Genomic DNA, 17,739 nt, shown 5'->3' on the forward strand with positions numbered 1-17,739 from the left:
CTGTCAGAGACTTCACAGAAATCAAGAAACTGAATTACAGCATCTGAAATTATTTCTTCCACATAATCTATGAGGTCTAAAACGTCTGGGTCTTCCTTTGATGAACACTGTGTTTTCTTCAATATTTCACTTATGCCATATTTCAATCTTTTAGTACATACACCTGTCATAAATTTACAATCAGCATTTAGTAAGGTGATGGGTCTCCAGCTGTCCAGTCAGTGAAACTAAGCCTTGTTTTATTGTGGATATCATTTCACTATTGTTTATACACTCCTGTAGCATTAAGAATATAGGCTGATCTAAAATTTCCTAAAAAGGCAAAAAATCTAAAGTGAGTCCATCAGGACCTGGTGACTTTTCATTTTTCACTGATTTCATTACATCTCTAATGTCCTGTTAGTTTAATCTGATTCATCAAGCCTGAACATCTTCATTGATTTGGGGTATGAATTCTTTTAAATGCTGAAAATGAGCTTTACATTCAGATCTTTGAAAACTGATACAATTTTATGTTAAAGTTGGTTAGAAAATCTGATATTTCTTTTTGATTGTTACATAGAAAATTATTCAAATAGAGTGCTGATTTTTTTTTTTCAATGTCTTTAGTCCATTACATTAAACAATATTATCACTTTGTTTGGTTTAGATGCTGTTCTGGTGTTTATATTAAACTAAACTTTCACTGTGAGACTCTGTGTTTGGTTTAGATGCTGTTCTGGTGTTTATATTAAACTAAACTCTCACTGTGAGACTCTGAGTTTGGTTTAGATGCTGTTCTGGTGTTTAAATTAAACTAAACTGTCACTGTGAGACTCTGTGTTTGGCTTTAGGTTCTGTTCTGTGTTCTGACTGCGACTGTGAGCCGAGCGATGATGACTTCTCACCAGAGTCATTGGCTATCTGAAGAGAACACACCCGTTATCAGAACTCGCCTGATTCAAATGCGAACGCAAAAATGAAGAAACTACCTCATTCTCTGAAATCACATGATATCCACATAAGAGTCTGGAGGTTTAACGGGTGGGCTTTAACAGCCACTTAGACATCTTGAGGTATCCATTGCTGCTGTTCCGCAGAAGCCTAGTCTGACTGTTATGTTATGAGACCTTAAATTGTTTCTTTTCAGAGCCAAGTACTACTAGAGAATAACAGGCATCCGTAATTCACATCTACAGGAATCATCAAACACACAGGTAGGTTAAACTTGAAGTCAGTTTAAACAGTGTGTGATATTGTTTAATATTAAACCCTGATGAGCTGCTATGGCAAATGATGCTTTTGAACAAATCTTTTTATTTGTAATGTGAATAACTATCTATACAATAACAGAATAACAGAAGGATACAGAAAACTCAACATTTACATAGCAAATTGGGTTTCTTTGTGAAATACCAACAGAGGAAAAAGAGAAAAAAAAGAAAAATAAAGAAAAAACACAAACTAAAAAGAACATCATTTGGGATTTAAATAAAACTAAAACAATAACACAACAGTGGATTTACAAAATGTCTTGTTTTGACGCAAGTGTAAATTCACTAATTTAGGGATGTACTTAGATCTGTGAATAAGGTCACTTGCAAATATACTTTTCTGGTAACTTTCATCTCATATATTAGTTGTAGCTATTATTATGATCAAGTTTACTTTAAAGCACTTAACAGGATTAAATAAAGGGTTATCAAGTAGTAATAAAACAGTGGCTTTTAAGGGGGACTTTTTTAAACTAATCTCTTCTCAAGTGTAGACAGAGGTCAACCCAAAAATAGTAAGAAAAAAACACAATGGAAAATACAAAAATAAGTGTTGGATCGATTCTGTAGCCACTTTACAAAAAACACCTCAAATAATTTACTCAAAGTACCAATGCACTCTGCAAAGGCCTGAGTAGACAGATAAATCAATGTGATGATCATTTAATAATCTCAGTGTTACTGAGCTCTGATAAAGCCTGAGTAGACTGATGAATCAATATGATGATCAGTTATTTAGCTGTGTTACTGAGCTCTGCTAAAGCCTGAGTAGACTGATAAACCAATGTTATGATCAGTTATTAATCTCAGCGTTACTGAGCTCTGCTAAAGCCTGAGCGGACTGATAAACCAATGTGATGATCAGTTATTAATTTCAGTATTACTGAACTCTGCTAAAGCCTGAGTGGACTGATAAACCAATGTTATGATCAGTTATTAATCTCAGTGTTACTGAGCTCTGCTAAAGCCTGAGTAGACTGATGTATCAATGTGATAACCAGTTATTAATATCAGTATTACTGAGCTCTGCTAAAGCCTGAGACTGATAAATCAATGTGATGAGCCAGTTATAAATCTCAGTGTTACTGAGCTCTTTTGAAGGAATGATCACACTAATATTTTCCTCTGTAGTGGATGTGTTTGTGATAAATTTAGCATCTATGTTCTACTGTACTACTTGAGGGATTGTGGGAGCAGCAGTGGACTAAAACAGGCAGTGAGAGAGAAAAATATATTTGAATTTTGGGGCTGAACATCAGTACCATATTATAAATCATTGTATAGAGATTTTGTCAACAAATACATAAATATAGACATAGATCGGGTTTATGACTCTAATAAAAGTGTTAATATATTAATAGTTGATTCAATGTATGATAACTTGATAACTTGTGGCATTCTTTTAATCTGTAAATATAATTTATCTAAGAGACTTTAAAGTAGTTTCAGTAGTTTATACCGTAATAACTGTCTTAGAAGATTTTACAACAAATGTATTATTACAATATTTATTATACGATCTGGATAGATAATTCTATATGTATCATACATAGTATATTCCTCCATGATTTGTCCCATGAGTTATTTTACCGGCCCCAGCTTGCAGCTCGGCCGCCCGGGTCCAACGTAAGGTATCCTGAAGCGGCCTTGCTGCGGCACAGGGGGTGGGGCTCGGGAGTCGCTCCTTGCCTTGGTGCCTCTCGTGGCGGCACCATCGTCCTCGTCCTCCTCCTCACGCCGTCACTCACGTGACCCGCGTCCATCGGCGGAGCTCGGGCTTTGCGCTCCGCCCCCTCCCCACTTGCGGCTCTCTCCCTGCTGTCCTCGCCGCTGGGTGTTCGGGCCCCGCCTTCCTGCCAGCTCTCGTGGCCGTCATCGGGGCCCGGGGGGCGGGCGCATGCCACAAACATTTTCTTCATTCTTAAGATTTCCTTAATTCTGTCCTGAGCTGTATATAAATTTACTACTCTACTTTTTCCAATCAACAATAAATCACTAAACATTCATCTTCCTGGAATTATTTCTCTTAACTGAATAACATTTTCAGTATAAAGTAGAATTTCTATCCCGTCAGCTTTACTTTCAGCAACTGGACGTATGTCCTCCTGGTTTTGTCCTTCTATGCTTTTGTTCAGTTAGTTCTTTCCTCCTGCAGGGAATCTTTCTTGTCCTCCTCCTCGGCCGCAATGTCACTTGATTCCCAGTCGTCCAATGAGCTGCTGTCTTAGTCACTGTCAGCGCTTTCTCCAGAGCTGGATTCCTCTTCTTTCTCTTCATTTTCCTCCTGAATGGAAGATTCTCTGATTGTTCATTGTCGTTGTGTTGAGGTATCTCTTTATCCTCTTTCCTCCCTTCCACAGACTTTGAAAGACCTTGTAATTGCTCATGGGGCCCCATAGTGTCTTGGGCCTCTGGGTATGCACCCATAAAATCCATTGGATGCTTTAGGCCTGCCTCAGACAGTCAGGATCCAGAACAGATCATCTCACTCCATCACTTTGAACATGGAGGCCCTCAGGGCTGTGTCCTCTGCTGTACACCCTGCTTACTCACGACTGCATCGACAAACATCACAGCAATCACATCATCAAGTTTGCTGATGATGTTACAGTCATGAGGCTCGGCCTACAGAGAGGAAATGAGGCAGCTGGAGCTTTGGGGCAAAGACAACAATCTCTCTCTGAATGTGATCAAGGCAAGACAGATGACTGTTGACTTCAGAAGGACACAGATGCCTCACACCCATTGGGAACTGGAGCAGTATGGAAACTCGGACAGGAAAGGGAAAACCGCCCGGTCTATCACTCGGTCAAGATTTCCTGCCATTAAGGACACCTAAACTAACTGGTGTGCATGCAGCATCAGACTGTTTACACCACTCCATCTGGAAGAAGACTACTGATCATCAACTGATTCACTTTACTGTGAAACTTTAACCTCACTCAATTAATCTGCACAGTCACTTAACTCTATCCTTTGTCTGCTGTTTTATTCACCTTTGTGGTTGCACTACTAAAAACTATGGACCCTCCTCTCTCGTGCACCCCTATGTGGAAAAGGAAGAGGGAAAAAACAAAAACAAAAGAAGCAAATAAAAAAGTGTCTGTAAAGTTAGGAGAAAAACATCCGGTGTCATTTGAAAACAGATTCACAAGGCAGCTTAAATTAAAGCTTCTCTGTTCACGGTGTTTCAGCACCATGCAAAATCAACACAACATTATGTTACATTGTTTCTCCTCATATTTTATGCTGCAAGAAACATTTAACAATTGTGTTTGAACAAATGATCTTTATTGATATTGCTGTGTGATGTTTTTCAGTGATTTTATTGGTAAATAATTTACTTATTTTACACTGTAAATTAATGATATATGAATGTATTTATAGATGATTTGTAAATGTATATTTACATCATGACTTTACTGGGGGGGGGCATCATAATAAATTAATGACAAATATAATGACTAATGATGTGCAGATTTGTTAAGCAATGACTTGTATGATTGTTGAAAGTGTCATTACTTTTTCCCGACACATCATTACTGATTAAGCAAATCAGCATCATATCATGTAATTTTGTTAGTATTTTATTACTGCATTTTATTAACAGCTTATTGAAAAAATATCTTTACTTTCAATGTAAGTTCATATAACGAGATGTGGGCGTTTTTAATAAATCAAGAAATCAAAAGGACACTGTAAAGGGCATCACATAAAACTAAAAATTAAAACTTTTATTAAAAACACTATATTGCTGCATACCAGCCATTGATTTTCCTGCAGATGACTGTTTTGGTTATTAGCCTATGATTTGTGTTAACTTAAATCCTCCTCAAACAGACAGTGTGTGTTATAATAGGCATCCTAGTTAGGAAATTTTAATGCTTAATGATTTCTATTGTTAATGGCTATTCATATATGACTCAGTTCTTTATTAACATATATGCCTCATTATTTCCTGATGTGTTAAGTATTAGTCTATGCACTCATTCATTGTGATGAAAGCATCAGTTAAGTATTTGTGGACCAGTATTGTGAAGTGTTACTATAATGACCTATAAAGATTAGCATGAATCATTGTTTTCTTCAGACATTGAGAAAATTATTACTATGTTTACTCTTATTTACTGCCTCTTTAGGGTTATTCAAAGTGTACCTCATTCTATTTTGTCCTGTTGGACTGGTGCCTTGCTTATTAGCTTTATTATTATAACTAATAATTCTGTTGTATTCGGTCATAGTAATACATTACATTAGTAATGCTCATATTCTTTGTGTTGGGTCTCAGCTGTAATGAAAACAGACTGACTTGTGTGTGTAAGAGATGGAGAGGGCGTGGTGGTACATACACACACTGCTCAGATGCCTCCTATGAGTTACAGTTTCCTGTGTGGTTTTTAATCTGGACGCTCAAGAGTAAACTTCAGCATGAATTATTGAATGATAATAAGCGCCATACAGAGAGTTTGTAAATGCTGTTAAAGGCTGTGACCCAGAGATGCAGGACACCAACGCAAAGAAAAACCCACCACATATAAACCCTGAAATGGGCTTCTGAAAGTACAGGGTGGTTTGCGTAAGCTGTCTCACCTCACCTTCCTTTTCTGAGAACAGCACATATGCCATATGGACAAAAGTATTGGGACACCTACACATTACACCTACAACAGCTTTTATGACATACCGTTCTAAATCCATAGGCATTAATATGGAGTTGGTCCCCCATTTGCAGCTATAACAGCTTCCACTACTTCTGGGAAGCTTTCTACAAGATTCTGGAGAGTGTCTGTGGGAATTTTTGCCCATTCATCCAAAGAGCATTTGTGAGGTCAGACACTGATGTTGGACGAGAGGGCCTGGCTCGCAATCTCTGTTCTAGTTCATTCCAAAGGTGTTCTATCGGGTTGAGGTCAGGGCTCTGTGTTGGGCCAGTCAAGTTCTTCCACACCAAACTCACCCAGCCATGCCTTTATGGACCTTGCTTGCTTGCTTGCATGCTGGAAAGGTTCTTCCCCAAACTGTTCCCACAAAGTTGGAAGCATACAACTGTCCAAAAAGTCTTGGTCTGCTGAAGCATTAAGATTTCCCTTCACTGGAACTAAAGGGCTTAGGCCAAGCCCTGAAAAACAACCCCATATCATTATCCCTCCTCCACCAAACTTTACAGTTGGCACAGTGCAGTCAGTTTCTATTGCTTCAGAGTCCAGTGGCATTGTGCTTTACACCACTCCAGCCAACACTTGGTATTGTACTTAGTGATCGTGGAATATCTAGAAGGAAAGAAACTACATGAACTGACTTGTTAAAATGATGGCATTCTATTACAGTACCACATTCAAATTCAGTAAGCTTTTTAGAACGACCCATTCTTTCACAAATGTTTGTAAAGGCAGACTGCATGACTGGGTGCTTGATTTTATACACCTGTGGCAATGGGGACTGAATAAAACACCTGGATTCAATGATTAAGAAGTGCGTCACAATGCTTTTGTCCATATAGTGTATATTGCACAATACCACATACTCAGACTCACTGTGAGAGCTGGAGACTGTGGTGACTGCAGTCTGCAGTTATAAACAAAGACAGATATAATGTTATAATATCATTTCTGGGATTGTTTCAGCATCATTACAAAAGAGAACTGAACCACAGATGAGTGAGGATATATATGCAAATTCAGGAACATCAGGTACACATGATGATGGTAGACATGGTTTCCCTGATCAGTATGTTTTCTATGAAGGATGTAAGTGAACATTATGAGTCATTATAAAGTGTGTATCATCATAAGTATGTACCATGTAATAATTTCTATTTTCAGAAATGAATACTGGAAGGAACAGAGGCTACAGACTGGCTGCAGTGTGTCTGGGGCTGCTATGTTTTCTCTTGCTGGCTGCCATCACAGTGCTGTGGATCAATTTCACTGCCGAGAGAGACCAGTTACAGACTGGTTACAAAGAACTGCCTGCCAACAAAGTCACCTTGGAAACAACCTACATCAATGTGACTATGGACACACATTACGCCATGATATTTTCTACTCTAGGTAAGCAGACACATTTACATTTATAAGGATTCAGTTAAAACCCAGTTTTACACTGTGATGCAGCTGCTTCAGAGAAAGTGTTTTTGGAGCTTTTCTCATTCCAGAGTTCTTCATGGAGAGTACTGAAGGTCCATAGCACTGTGCACTATTTAAAGAACATTCTTACAGAACTATTTACAAAAGTGTTTACTTATCCTTAAGCTGCTAATGCATATTGCTGCCGTCAGATCTCCAAAATAGTAACTTTACAGGAGAAGGAAAAATCATACTTCACTTTTAATGTAAGTGAATGGAACTAGACTTTTTTCCATGCCATTTTGGGCCATTTCTTTTGGTCTGTTCATCATGAAATTTACAGACAATGTAAAGGGCAACAGGCACTTTCAAATTATGTCAAAAACAGAAAAACGATAAAAATGGATATTACAGTATAATAATATAATATATAAATGGGGATTTTGTTGCGACAGTAGTGATAAGCAACTTATCCTTAAGCTAGTCCAGTGATACCCTTAAAATAAGACACTGCCAGAAACTGTTATCAGGACTGCTACTATATACAAAGACATACATTTATTTAAGCAAATTAAGCAGAAGTGCTCATTTACAAACCTCAATTCCAGCAAAGCCTGTATGAAATTGAAAACAGAACAAAAACTTGATATGGAGATGATGAGAAGATCACAGTGAGGACTGTCTGAAAGATGAACATACCTGTAGTAGAGTGTCTGAGTGTGCAGATATGTGTGTGTTCTGTGTTTAATTCATAGTGAAGGCGATGCAGCAGGGTTGGACGTATTTCAATGGCACTTTTTACTATATCACTGTTGGACACAAGAACTGGACTGAGAGCAGAAAGGATTGCAGAGAGAGAGGAGCAGACCTGGTGATCATAAAGAATAGAGAAGAACAGGTGAGAGAGAGAGAGAGAGAGAGAGAGAGAGAGAGAGAGAAAGATCTTCAATCTCTTCACATTATACTATCTCAATGGCAGGAGTTCATCCTTAACAATCTGGGCAGCTATAAGGCTTGGATTGGCCTGACTGACCGTGAAACAGAGGGAGTCTGGAAATGGGTGGACGGATCATCACTGACCACTGAGTAAGAAACAGATGAACTCGGATTTCTTTCACCTTCTCAAGTAACTGAGATTGTAGTGAATTGCATGAATGTGACTGAACACAGGCTGAGAGAGTTGAGGTGAAGGTTAATGAACACTGATCAGAGACTGATTCTGATTCTCTGGCCTTCAGGTTCTGGGAGCAAGGTGAACCAAATGATGACCAGAATAATGAGGACTGTGCTGACATTCAGGGTTTCCCGGGCAAGAAGAACTGGAACGACATAGCATGCTCTGAGGAAGAAGGGTGGATCTGTGAGATGAGCTTTGCTTCTTTCTTTCTTTCTAAAAATGAATAAATAAAATGAACAAAAGAATAAAATGGCAGCTATTTATTGAACTTAAAATGTGTTGCATAAGCTTTATAGAAAGTTTCTGTCAGATAGCTAACTTTAACGCATAGCCTACTGTTTATGCATGTAAAATATAGTGTTGTCGCAGTTTTAGAGGTAAACAGTTGTATAAGACTTTGATATGGTAAATCTAGTCTAACGCAGATACACCATAAACCCTGGACAATAATTTTGTTTTCACTTTTGGTTTTATTAGACTGATCGTTGTGCTGTGTCAATATGCCTGAGGGCCGAAATATTAATCACAAATGATTCAAAATATACATTTTTGAAAAAAAATATCGGAGCATAGAAGCAGAGATTACTGTGCGCTACTGTGTTTCCCATCTCTGTTTGAAAGATGCACAAGGCTTCTTTTATTGTTGGACTGCTCAGAGCAATCTGTATCAGTAATCTGTTATAACAAATATTTAAACTATTTAAGAGTAACAACAAAACATGTCTGATGTATGTATGTGTGTATAAGTATATTCCTATTCAAGTGTTCACTTGTTCAAAAATGTCTATGGTTTTGTTAGATCATTTGTATCAAAAAAATCATATCAAAAAATGCAGCAACCACAATCAGAAATCACATTATCAAATAAAAAAAGCAGATTAAACATCATAAATAGCCAGGTTTTTGTTGTTCAGATTTAAAGTGTTAATATTTACTGAAGTGCTGAACTTGCTCTGATAAGCAGACTGATTGCAGTTGCTTTAGTTTCTCTGCCCTCTCCTGAATATTCATTGTTATGTCCATCATGTCCATGATATTTAATTCATCACAGTCTTTTGACAAATGAGCGCAGGCATTTGCTGCTTTACTTTTGAATTAATTATTATTTTTTTTTTATTATTTAGAGAAACATTGTCAATTCTTTGGATGAGGCATGTTCAGTGTTCAAAGGGATAAAGCTTGTTGTTCTGACCAGTCCAAACTGCCGTTTCAGTTCTGCTGTCTGCTATTTCAGTCAACTCTGCACCTTTTATTGTGCTTTAGTGTGGAATATGCTTTGTTGTTGGATGTCAGACTCCTGCCACACCTCTTATAAGAGACAATAGATTGCTCCGTGACCTGGAGATGTGAAGGAGAAGTGCATTTGCATTTTACAACAGAGGTACTATGCGCTTCTGGAGTGAAAACAGGTCTGGAATGAAGCCTGCCAGCTTGTTCTGCTGATGTTCCAAGCTTGGACTTCAGAAGTCTGGGGAGACAGCACATGTTCTGAATGAGATTGGCCGGTGGACCGGGCCTTAATAGGGCTGTTCTATGTGCCCAATGCCAAGGCCGGAAAAGGTTTCTACCATGCAGCCTTAAGTACCTGCCCTACCGCTACCGCATGTGTGTGAACTGTTCAGAGGCTGGACCTGTGTAGACGCTGGACCTCTGGTCCTATCGCTCTCTCTCTCTCTCTCTGACTCTGTCTATCTATCATGTAATATTTTAGGTAGTATTCTTAATGTGGTATTCATCTTATTTACTTTTGTATAGCCTCATCATATAATTCACTCAGTTGCAACATGTGACTAAGTTGATTATGTATTGTTAATAAACCCATCTATGTTACCTTAAACCACTCTGAAGGACATTTATTGCACATCCATTTTGCTTCTGTCTTGGCCTCATGCTGAGTTGGTCATTACAAACCGTAGCATTGTGCTAAATGTGTAAACAAGGCTTTGTCTTTGTTGCTTCATTGAATTGTTCTAAAAAATCTATAGTGGGTTTTCTGATGGCTCTACATGACGGTTACATCAAAGCCTGCAAGTATTCACTTAGTTGAGTGAGTCTTCAGAAGAGGCTGCCTCGCTCCCCCTCTATCTGATCTCTCTCAATAGTCAGGTTTTGTATGACTACAAAATGAACACAGATCAAAGAACACATCAAACACAAAAGTTCACAAAAGAAAACCATTCAATAATCTACCTTCAGCACAAAAATCAGTTGTCATCAGTTGCTGACCGTGTGCGTGACACGAGTGAAACGCTTTGTCCACTCTTTATGTTTTCTGGTCCTGAAGAGGGTCATTTTCAATGTCCATGTCTGTGTTGCTGTGTTATCGGAGGCAGATATGTCGATGTGAAAAAAGGAAATGAGGCCATTTCATCAAAGATCTAGACAGGATTTTGGCCAAAGTGAACTGATTTTGAATCTGTGGAAAAAGGACAACATTTGTTTCCCTTTCAGACACAGAGAGAGGTTTCAAGTCAAGCCAAGTCAAGCCAGCTTTATTGTCAATACTACAATATGTACAGGACATACAGCGTATTGAAATTAATTTTTCTGGAATGAAAACAGGTCTGATAATGTGATAACATTAAATAGACAGTAAACAGGAAAGGTGTGAATCTAAATAGACACTAAAAAAAAACACTAATCATAAAAATATACACTAATTGTAGAAAAATAGAATAATAAAAAAATAATATAAATATAAGAAGGTCCTTGAAATTAACAATTAAGTGACATAAGGCACATACAGATTAAGGTCTGTGGGTATAAATAGTGTGATTATAAACAGTAGCGCATGAATGAGCTTATGGAGCAGTTAAAGTGATGGGTGCGTAACAGTCCCTGAGAATGTCAGAGTTCAGTATTGGGGGGTCAGGAACCTGTGTTTGGGTCCAAACTTTGTGTGTTTGGGGGGCAGAAGGGGTAAAGTAGGGAGAGAGTCGAGCATCCTGATAGCCTGGTGGATGAAGCTGTCCCCCAGTCTGCTGGTCCTGGCCTGGAGACCACAGTCTCCTCCCTGATGGCAGCAGGCTGAAGAAGCTGTGTAGTGGGTGAGCTGTATATCTCTTACGATATACATGTCTGAGCACATTGTGGAGATTACAACTACATTTTGATTAAAAAAAGAGCATAATTAGTTCTGTTTAAGTGGATTTAGTGCAGCGCAGTGTGTGAAATGTCAAATACAAGTAATTAGATTCATAGTTTTTGATGTGACACTGCTTTGTCTGTTCTAACTTATCAGGTGATTTGTGACACATCGTATATCATAAAAAAGAGATATCATTTTGCCATATCATCCACCTCTATATTGAATTGAAATACAGTTCAAAGAGAACAAAACACATTTTTTCTTCACATTTTCATTTATTTAGCTATTTTTTCTGGCTGTTCTCTCAATTTTCTCTTGTCCACTTCCACCTGCTAGTGGATGATACCACATCATGCTACAATGCTAAGAGAGTACAGGCTGGCATGTGCTTCCTTTGAGTCACATGAAGCACCACTGCGTCTGTTCAAATGCTCGCTAATGCACCATCATTTGACAGATGAGCACACTTGCAGGAGAACACTAACTTCCAATTCTGTTATGTCAACCAACATCTGGCCAGTATCATAGTGAGTGAGTATCCTTGACCACTGAAGGCTGTGGCATCGCAGGGGATTTAACTCATGGCCTCCCAGTAATAGGGTCAACGCTGAGACTGTTGCATCATTATGGAGCCCCTATGTTTTCATTTAGACCTTCCAACTACTTTTTAAAATCTCAAAGGATTTTCTTTTCTTTTCTGTTGTCAATCAGTTCATGCACATTAGTGAACATCCTGTCTTCATATTAGTGTAAAATGAACTGTACACAAGTATGCTTATTTGTCTGATTGCAATAACTAACACCATTTGAGATTGAGCCTGTTTTTTTCCCAGCTTTATTCATGCTATTGTTATTGTAGTGTCCATACAGACTAAGAATGCTCTGATACACAAAGCAAACCCACTGCAGCTGCAGGTTCTAAATTACAAATCAGGTAGTGGCAGAGAATTTCATTCATGCCGTTCGTGATTGTGAACCACTTTTCTCAGCAATGATCAGCTCACCAACCAATCAGCACTAGCAGTAATGCTAGCGTCCTAGTGACCGAAATCTTTTTCATGTAAGAAAAATGGACAGATACTTGTATGTTTTCTTTGACTTTTCATGTAATGCATCTCACTACTTTTCAAAATTACAGGAAGATCTTGCACAAATGTCTAAAAACATTTCATTTTTTGTTTTAAGCTGTTTAGTTTCATCCACCATCATTCACTGGGGAAGCAGCATGTGGGGGACAAGAAAGTTAACCGTATATTAAGAAATTTCACTAGTGAAGAAAGGGAAGTGACACCATAATGTGTTGAGTCAATAGGAATGATTTTTTTTCCGTGCAGAAGGTTTCCTCTTCAACTTCCTGTCCACTGTTAATGTGTTAATGTTAAAGATCCCCTTACACACGTAACTACTATATGACCATTGTTACCGCTCATCTACATGCACTACATTACACATCAGGTAGTGGCAGAGAATTTCTAATGAGGACAACTGACACAGATTTTGTGCTAAATCATAATTTGTAAATGCTTAATAATCCTTGTATTTTGTAGAATTTGCACTCATTTTCTCAACACAGAACTGTATATAATATTTCGACAACATAGTCACATTTTTGAGCATGTTTGCATGAAACTAATGCTTTAACAGATTCCCCATCACTAACTAACCTCCCCCTTAAGTTTGATGGGTCACTGAGGAGGTGTCAGGAGTTTATGGGTAAGAAAATAATTCTTTCCTAACAATTCTTAATCTGACTAACCAGTTCTTTCCTCATTAAAAGGAAGCCATTTGAGGTTGAGCCTATATTTTGCCCAGCTTTGTTCATGCTATTGTTATTGTAGTATCCATACAGGCTAAGAATGCACAAACCAAACCCGCTTAGGTAGATAATTATAGCTTGAAGCTATATGTATTTTCACAGATGAGCAAGTAATATAGCTATAGCTTGCTAAATAAGCAGGGCAGAGTGTAAAATACACACGTAACTACTATTGGGGAATATGACCATTGTTACTGTTCATCTACAGGCACTACATTACACATCAGGTAGTGGCAGAGAATTTCTAATGAGGACCACTGACACAGGTTTTGTGCTACATAATTTGTAAATGCTTTACTCATTTTCTCAACATAGAACAGTATATCACTGTTGTCGGATCAAAACCTTGTATCTCCAAAATAATGACTTTACAGGAGAAAAAAAAACTACTTTACTTTTAATGTAAGTCAATGGAACCAGAAGTTTTTACAAGTCATTTTGGGCCGTTTGTTTTGGTCAGTTCATCATGAAATTTACACACAATGTAAAGGACAACAAGCATTTTCAAAGTATGCCAAAAACTGAAAAACGACAGAGAAAAAAAAGGAGATATGAGATTTTCTTCTGACAACAGTGATATAATATTTCAATACCACGGTCACATTTTTGAGCATGTTTGAACTCCAGTAGTAGAACTTTCCAACAGTGTCTTATGAACATTCATGACATCAGTGAGTGTGAACCACTTTTCTCCGCCATGATCAGCTCACCAACCAATCAGCGCTAGCAGTAATGTTAGCGTCCTACTGACCAAAATCATTTTCATGTAAGAAAAATGAAAAGATACTTGTCTGTTTTCTTTGACTTTTCATATAATGCATCTCACATAATGTAATGCATACTTTCAAAATTACAGGAAGATCTTGCAGAAATGGCTAAGTTTCATCCACCATCATTCACTGAGGAAGCAGCATGTGGGGGACAAGAAAGTTAACCGTGTATTAAGAAATTCACTAGTGAAGAAAGGGAAGTGACACCATAATGCGATGAGTCAATAGGAGTGAAATGTTTTTATCCTTGCAGAAGCTCCACAGAACACGTCTCTTTGTGGTTTCCTGCTCAACTTCCTGTTCACAGTTAATGTATAAAGCAACTCATGCTGTGATCCACTAACACTTGAAGCTGACCTGGATCACTGCGGAGAGCGGAATGGAGATGAGTGAGGATATGTACGAAAATGCAGGATACACTGCAGACAGAAAATCTGAAGACAAGAATGTCTATGAAAACATGCATGTGAATGGACATACTGGGACCCAAAGAACCAGAACAGAAAACAGACGGGAATCTCAGAGCTCAGGTGCAGGTCCCCTCTCTCTCTTTCAGTTTCTCTCTCCTGCCAGTGTAGAAATTCTCTCAAGGTTTAGTATGTAAACACTCACCCACAGAGTGTGATGCTGTCTTGTTCCAGGACATGAAACAACTGGGAGCAGAGGCTGCAGGTGGGCTGCAGTGTGTCTGGGGCTGCTGTGTGTTCTTCTGCTGGTTGCCACCACAGTGCTGTGGGTTATGTTGAACAAGCTGCCTACAGAGACTGTAGAGAGGGATGGTCTTCAGCAGAAACTTTCCAACTTGGGTATGCAGACAAATTTAAATCTGAAATTATGAGCATGAAGTTAAATGATCATATAATAAAAGAAAATAAGCCTTACTATAAGGGTCTGAGGTCAGTCAACATGTACAAATATTTTAATATGTCTAGTATGTAAAATTAACGAGAATAAGCAGTAATAAATGGGGAAGCATTGTTGAATCTAGAGATAGCATGATACTAGAAGCCTCCACCACAATATTTTGTGGCATGAGGTTATCTTTCAGGAGCAGGCAGTTAACCAACCCAGTGCAGGCAGGAGTGGGACCACATTTGCATGCAGAGAAGTCCCACAAATGAAAGAATAGCCAAATAAAAATGATCTTTTAATAATTGTCACAAATAAATATCTAAAAAAAATTAATAAACTCATTCTAAATAGAAGTTGTAAGGTAGCTCTAAATAGAAGCAACCAATTGTGAGCAGTCAGAGGAATTGCTTTCTTATAGGTTACAGAAACTGTCTTTAGACAGTGAGAGGCCACAACTGTGGAAAGTTGCACTTAATAAAAATACACAATCTAAATTTGAATAAGGACAAGTCTGATGTGTGGCAGTCATTTTCAGTCATGACTAACACAGATGGTAACCAGATATACAGGTCTGTGGGCGGGAGCAGGACAAAACGTTTAGGTTGCAGGTGGGAGTAGGATAAACTCTGCCAGGTTTCTACCAGAGTTGGATGAAATCTTGCAGGAGCAAGACTGAAAGGGTCATATGAAGGCCTCTACACGATATCACTTTTTCTTTTCTGATACTGACACTGATCTGATCATTTAAAACTGCTAGTACAAATTACTCACTCTACATCCCACACGAAGAAACACATATCTAACAACATCACAGTGTAAGTGTGCGACTTTTCAAAAATTTTGCCGAAGAAGTAAAGAAAAACATGCATAGGAGATCTTGCAATAAATAGACCTCTAAGGATGTATCATTATTTTGTAGTTCACCACTAGAATCTGGACAAACCATGGGTCAAAGGCAGTTTTGTCCACTGGCGAACCAAGGCTATTAGAACTAGGCCTTCAGTCTGGGCTTCAAATGTCAAAACCTGGTAAAAATCAGGAAAACAAAATCTCTATGATGGTTAAAAATCAGGAAAAAACCTGGTTAAAATCAGGAAAATAAAATCTCTATGAATGCTAATGTCAGCTAGCGCCCCAGGAGACTCTAGAAATATGTTAGCTCTCGATAATGATGATTCATGTGAACGTTTTTTTTGTCTGTTCTTGATTAAACAAGGGCATTTAAAGCTTGTAAGAGACACTCCATGTTTTATTTATAGCAGAGAAAACGCAAATTAACATATCATGTATGTTATTGTAGCTGACATAGAGCTGCCACCACTGTTTTGCATTTCTAACAAATGTTGAAAGTCATTGTTTAGGCTGCCACTCATACTGAGTTAGTGAAGTATCCAGGACTTATAGAAGGCCTAGAAAGACACTTTTTCTACAAAAGTCGTCGGACCCATTGTAAATCAAACAGCTGGTTGATGCTGATATAAATTTTCCCAGCTAAACTTCTAACAGTAGAGCAAATCGAACCCAGGGTATTGAGATCTAACTTGCCTTCCTCCCAGTGACAGCTGCAATAGACTCCAGCATCCCCCCACGACCCAGGAGGATAAGCGGTTTAGAAAATGTGTGTATAGTCCAGTGATATCCTTAAGCTAAGACACTACCAAAAACAGATGTTGGTGCTGCTATTATATAACAAAAACAAACAGTTAGTTCTTATTAGAAAATGAAGTGCAAGATTTTTTGTTAATCTATAAACCACTTTTGCAAAAAAAGCCTGTGTTAAATTGAAAACCATACAAAAAAACATTTTGATGTTTGATGTTTGATGAGCTAACCAGAGAGTTCTCAGAGGAGATGAGACGGTCACAGTGAGGACTTCTGTATGAAAGATGAAAATACCTATGATGGATTGTCTGCATGTGCATGTGTGTGTGTGTTCTGTGTTTAATTCATAGAGAAGGCGATGCAGCAGGGTTGGACGTATTTCAGCGGCACTCTTTACTACATCACTGTTGGACAAAAGAACTGGACTGAGAGCAGAGAGGATTGCAGAGAGAGAGGAGCAGACCTGGTGATCATAAAGAGTAGAGAAGAACAGGTGAGAGAGAGAGAGAGAGAGAGAGAGAGAGAGAGAGAGAGTGTAAAACTGTTCTTCAATCTCTTCACATTATATTATCTCAATGGCAGGAGTTCATCCTTAACAATCTGCGAGGCAATAAGGCTTGGATTGGCCTGACTGACCGTGAAACAGAGGGAGTCTGGAAATGGGTGGACGGATCATCACTGACCACTGAGTAAGAAACAGATGAACTGGGATTGAATTCACCTTCAAGTAACTGATTATGTAGTGAATTGTATGAATTTGACTGAACACAGACTGAGAGAGTTGAGCCGAAGGTTAATGAACACTGATCAGAGACTGATTCTGATTCTCTGGCCTTCAGGTTCTGGAAGGAAGGAGAACCAAATGATGTTCGGAATAATGAGGACTGTGCTGACATTCAGGATCTCCCAGATAAGAAGAACTGGAATGACATGCCATGCTCTCACGAAGAAGGGTGGATCTGTGAGAAGAGCTTTTCAGTAATACATTCATAATGTACAAGTAATAACATGTTCTGTCACAAAACAAGCAGAATGAAATGTAGATTCACTGTTTCTCTGTCAGTATTCTCAAACCAGCCTGCTGACAATAAACATATAGTAGAACAAAGACCCCCA

The 17,739-nt window shown here is 38.4% G+C and overlaps 2 protein-coding genes across 2 annotated transcripts; both read left to right on the plus strand.

Moving 5' to 3' along the window:
• The first annotated feature begins 1,054 nt into the window (after nt 1-1,054).
• Nucleotides 1,055-9,518, plus strand: LOC118816884 (CD209 antigen-like protein C). Its single transcript, XM_036583488.1, has 5 exons — nt 1,055-1,196; nt 7,076-7,303; nt 8,074-8,216; nt 8,298-8,404; nt 8,557-9,518. The coding sequence occupies exons 2-5, from the start codon at nt 7,078-7,080 to the stop codon at nt 8,720-8,722; spliced, it is 642 nt and encodes a 213-aa protein (XP_036439381.1). The 5' UTR covers nt 1,055-1,196; nt 7,076-7,077; the 3' UTR covers nt 8,723-9,518.
• Nucleotides 9,519-14,491: 4,973 nt separating this feature from the next.
• LOC118816881 (CD209 antigen-like protein C) lies at nt 14,492-17,739 on the plus strand. The gene is made up of 5 exons (XM_036583485.1): nt 14,492-14,699; nt 14,811-14,975; nt 16,974-17,116; nt 17,206-17,312; nt 17,463-17,739. The coding sequence occupies exons 1-5, from the start codon at nt 14,549-14,551 to the stop codon at nt 17,614-17,616; spliced, it is 720 nt and encodes a 239-aa protein (XP_036439378.1). The 5' UTR covers nt 14,492-14,548; the 3' UTR covers nt 17,617-17,739.

This window comes from Colossoma macropomum, unplaced genomic scaffold (genome assembly GCF_904425465.1).
Source record: "Colossoma macropomum unplaced genomic scaffold, Colossoma_macropomum, whole genome shotgun sequence".
In the NCBI taxonomy this organism is placed as follows: Eukaryota; Metazoa; Chordata; class Actinopteri; order Characiformes; family Serrasalmidae; genus Colossoma; species Colossoma macropomum.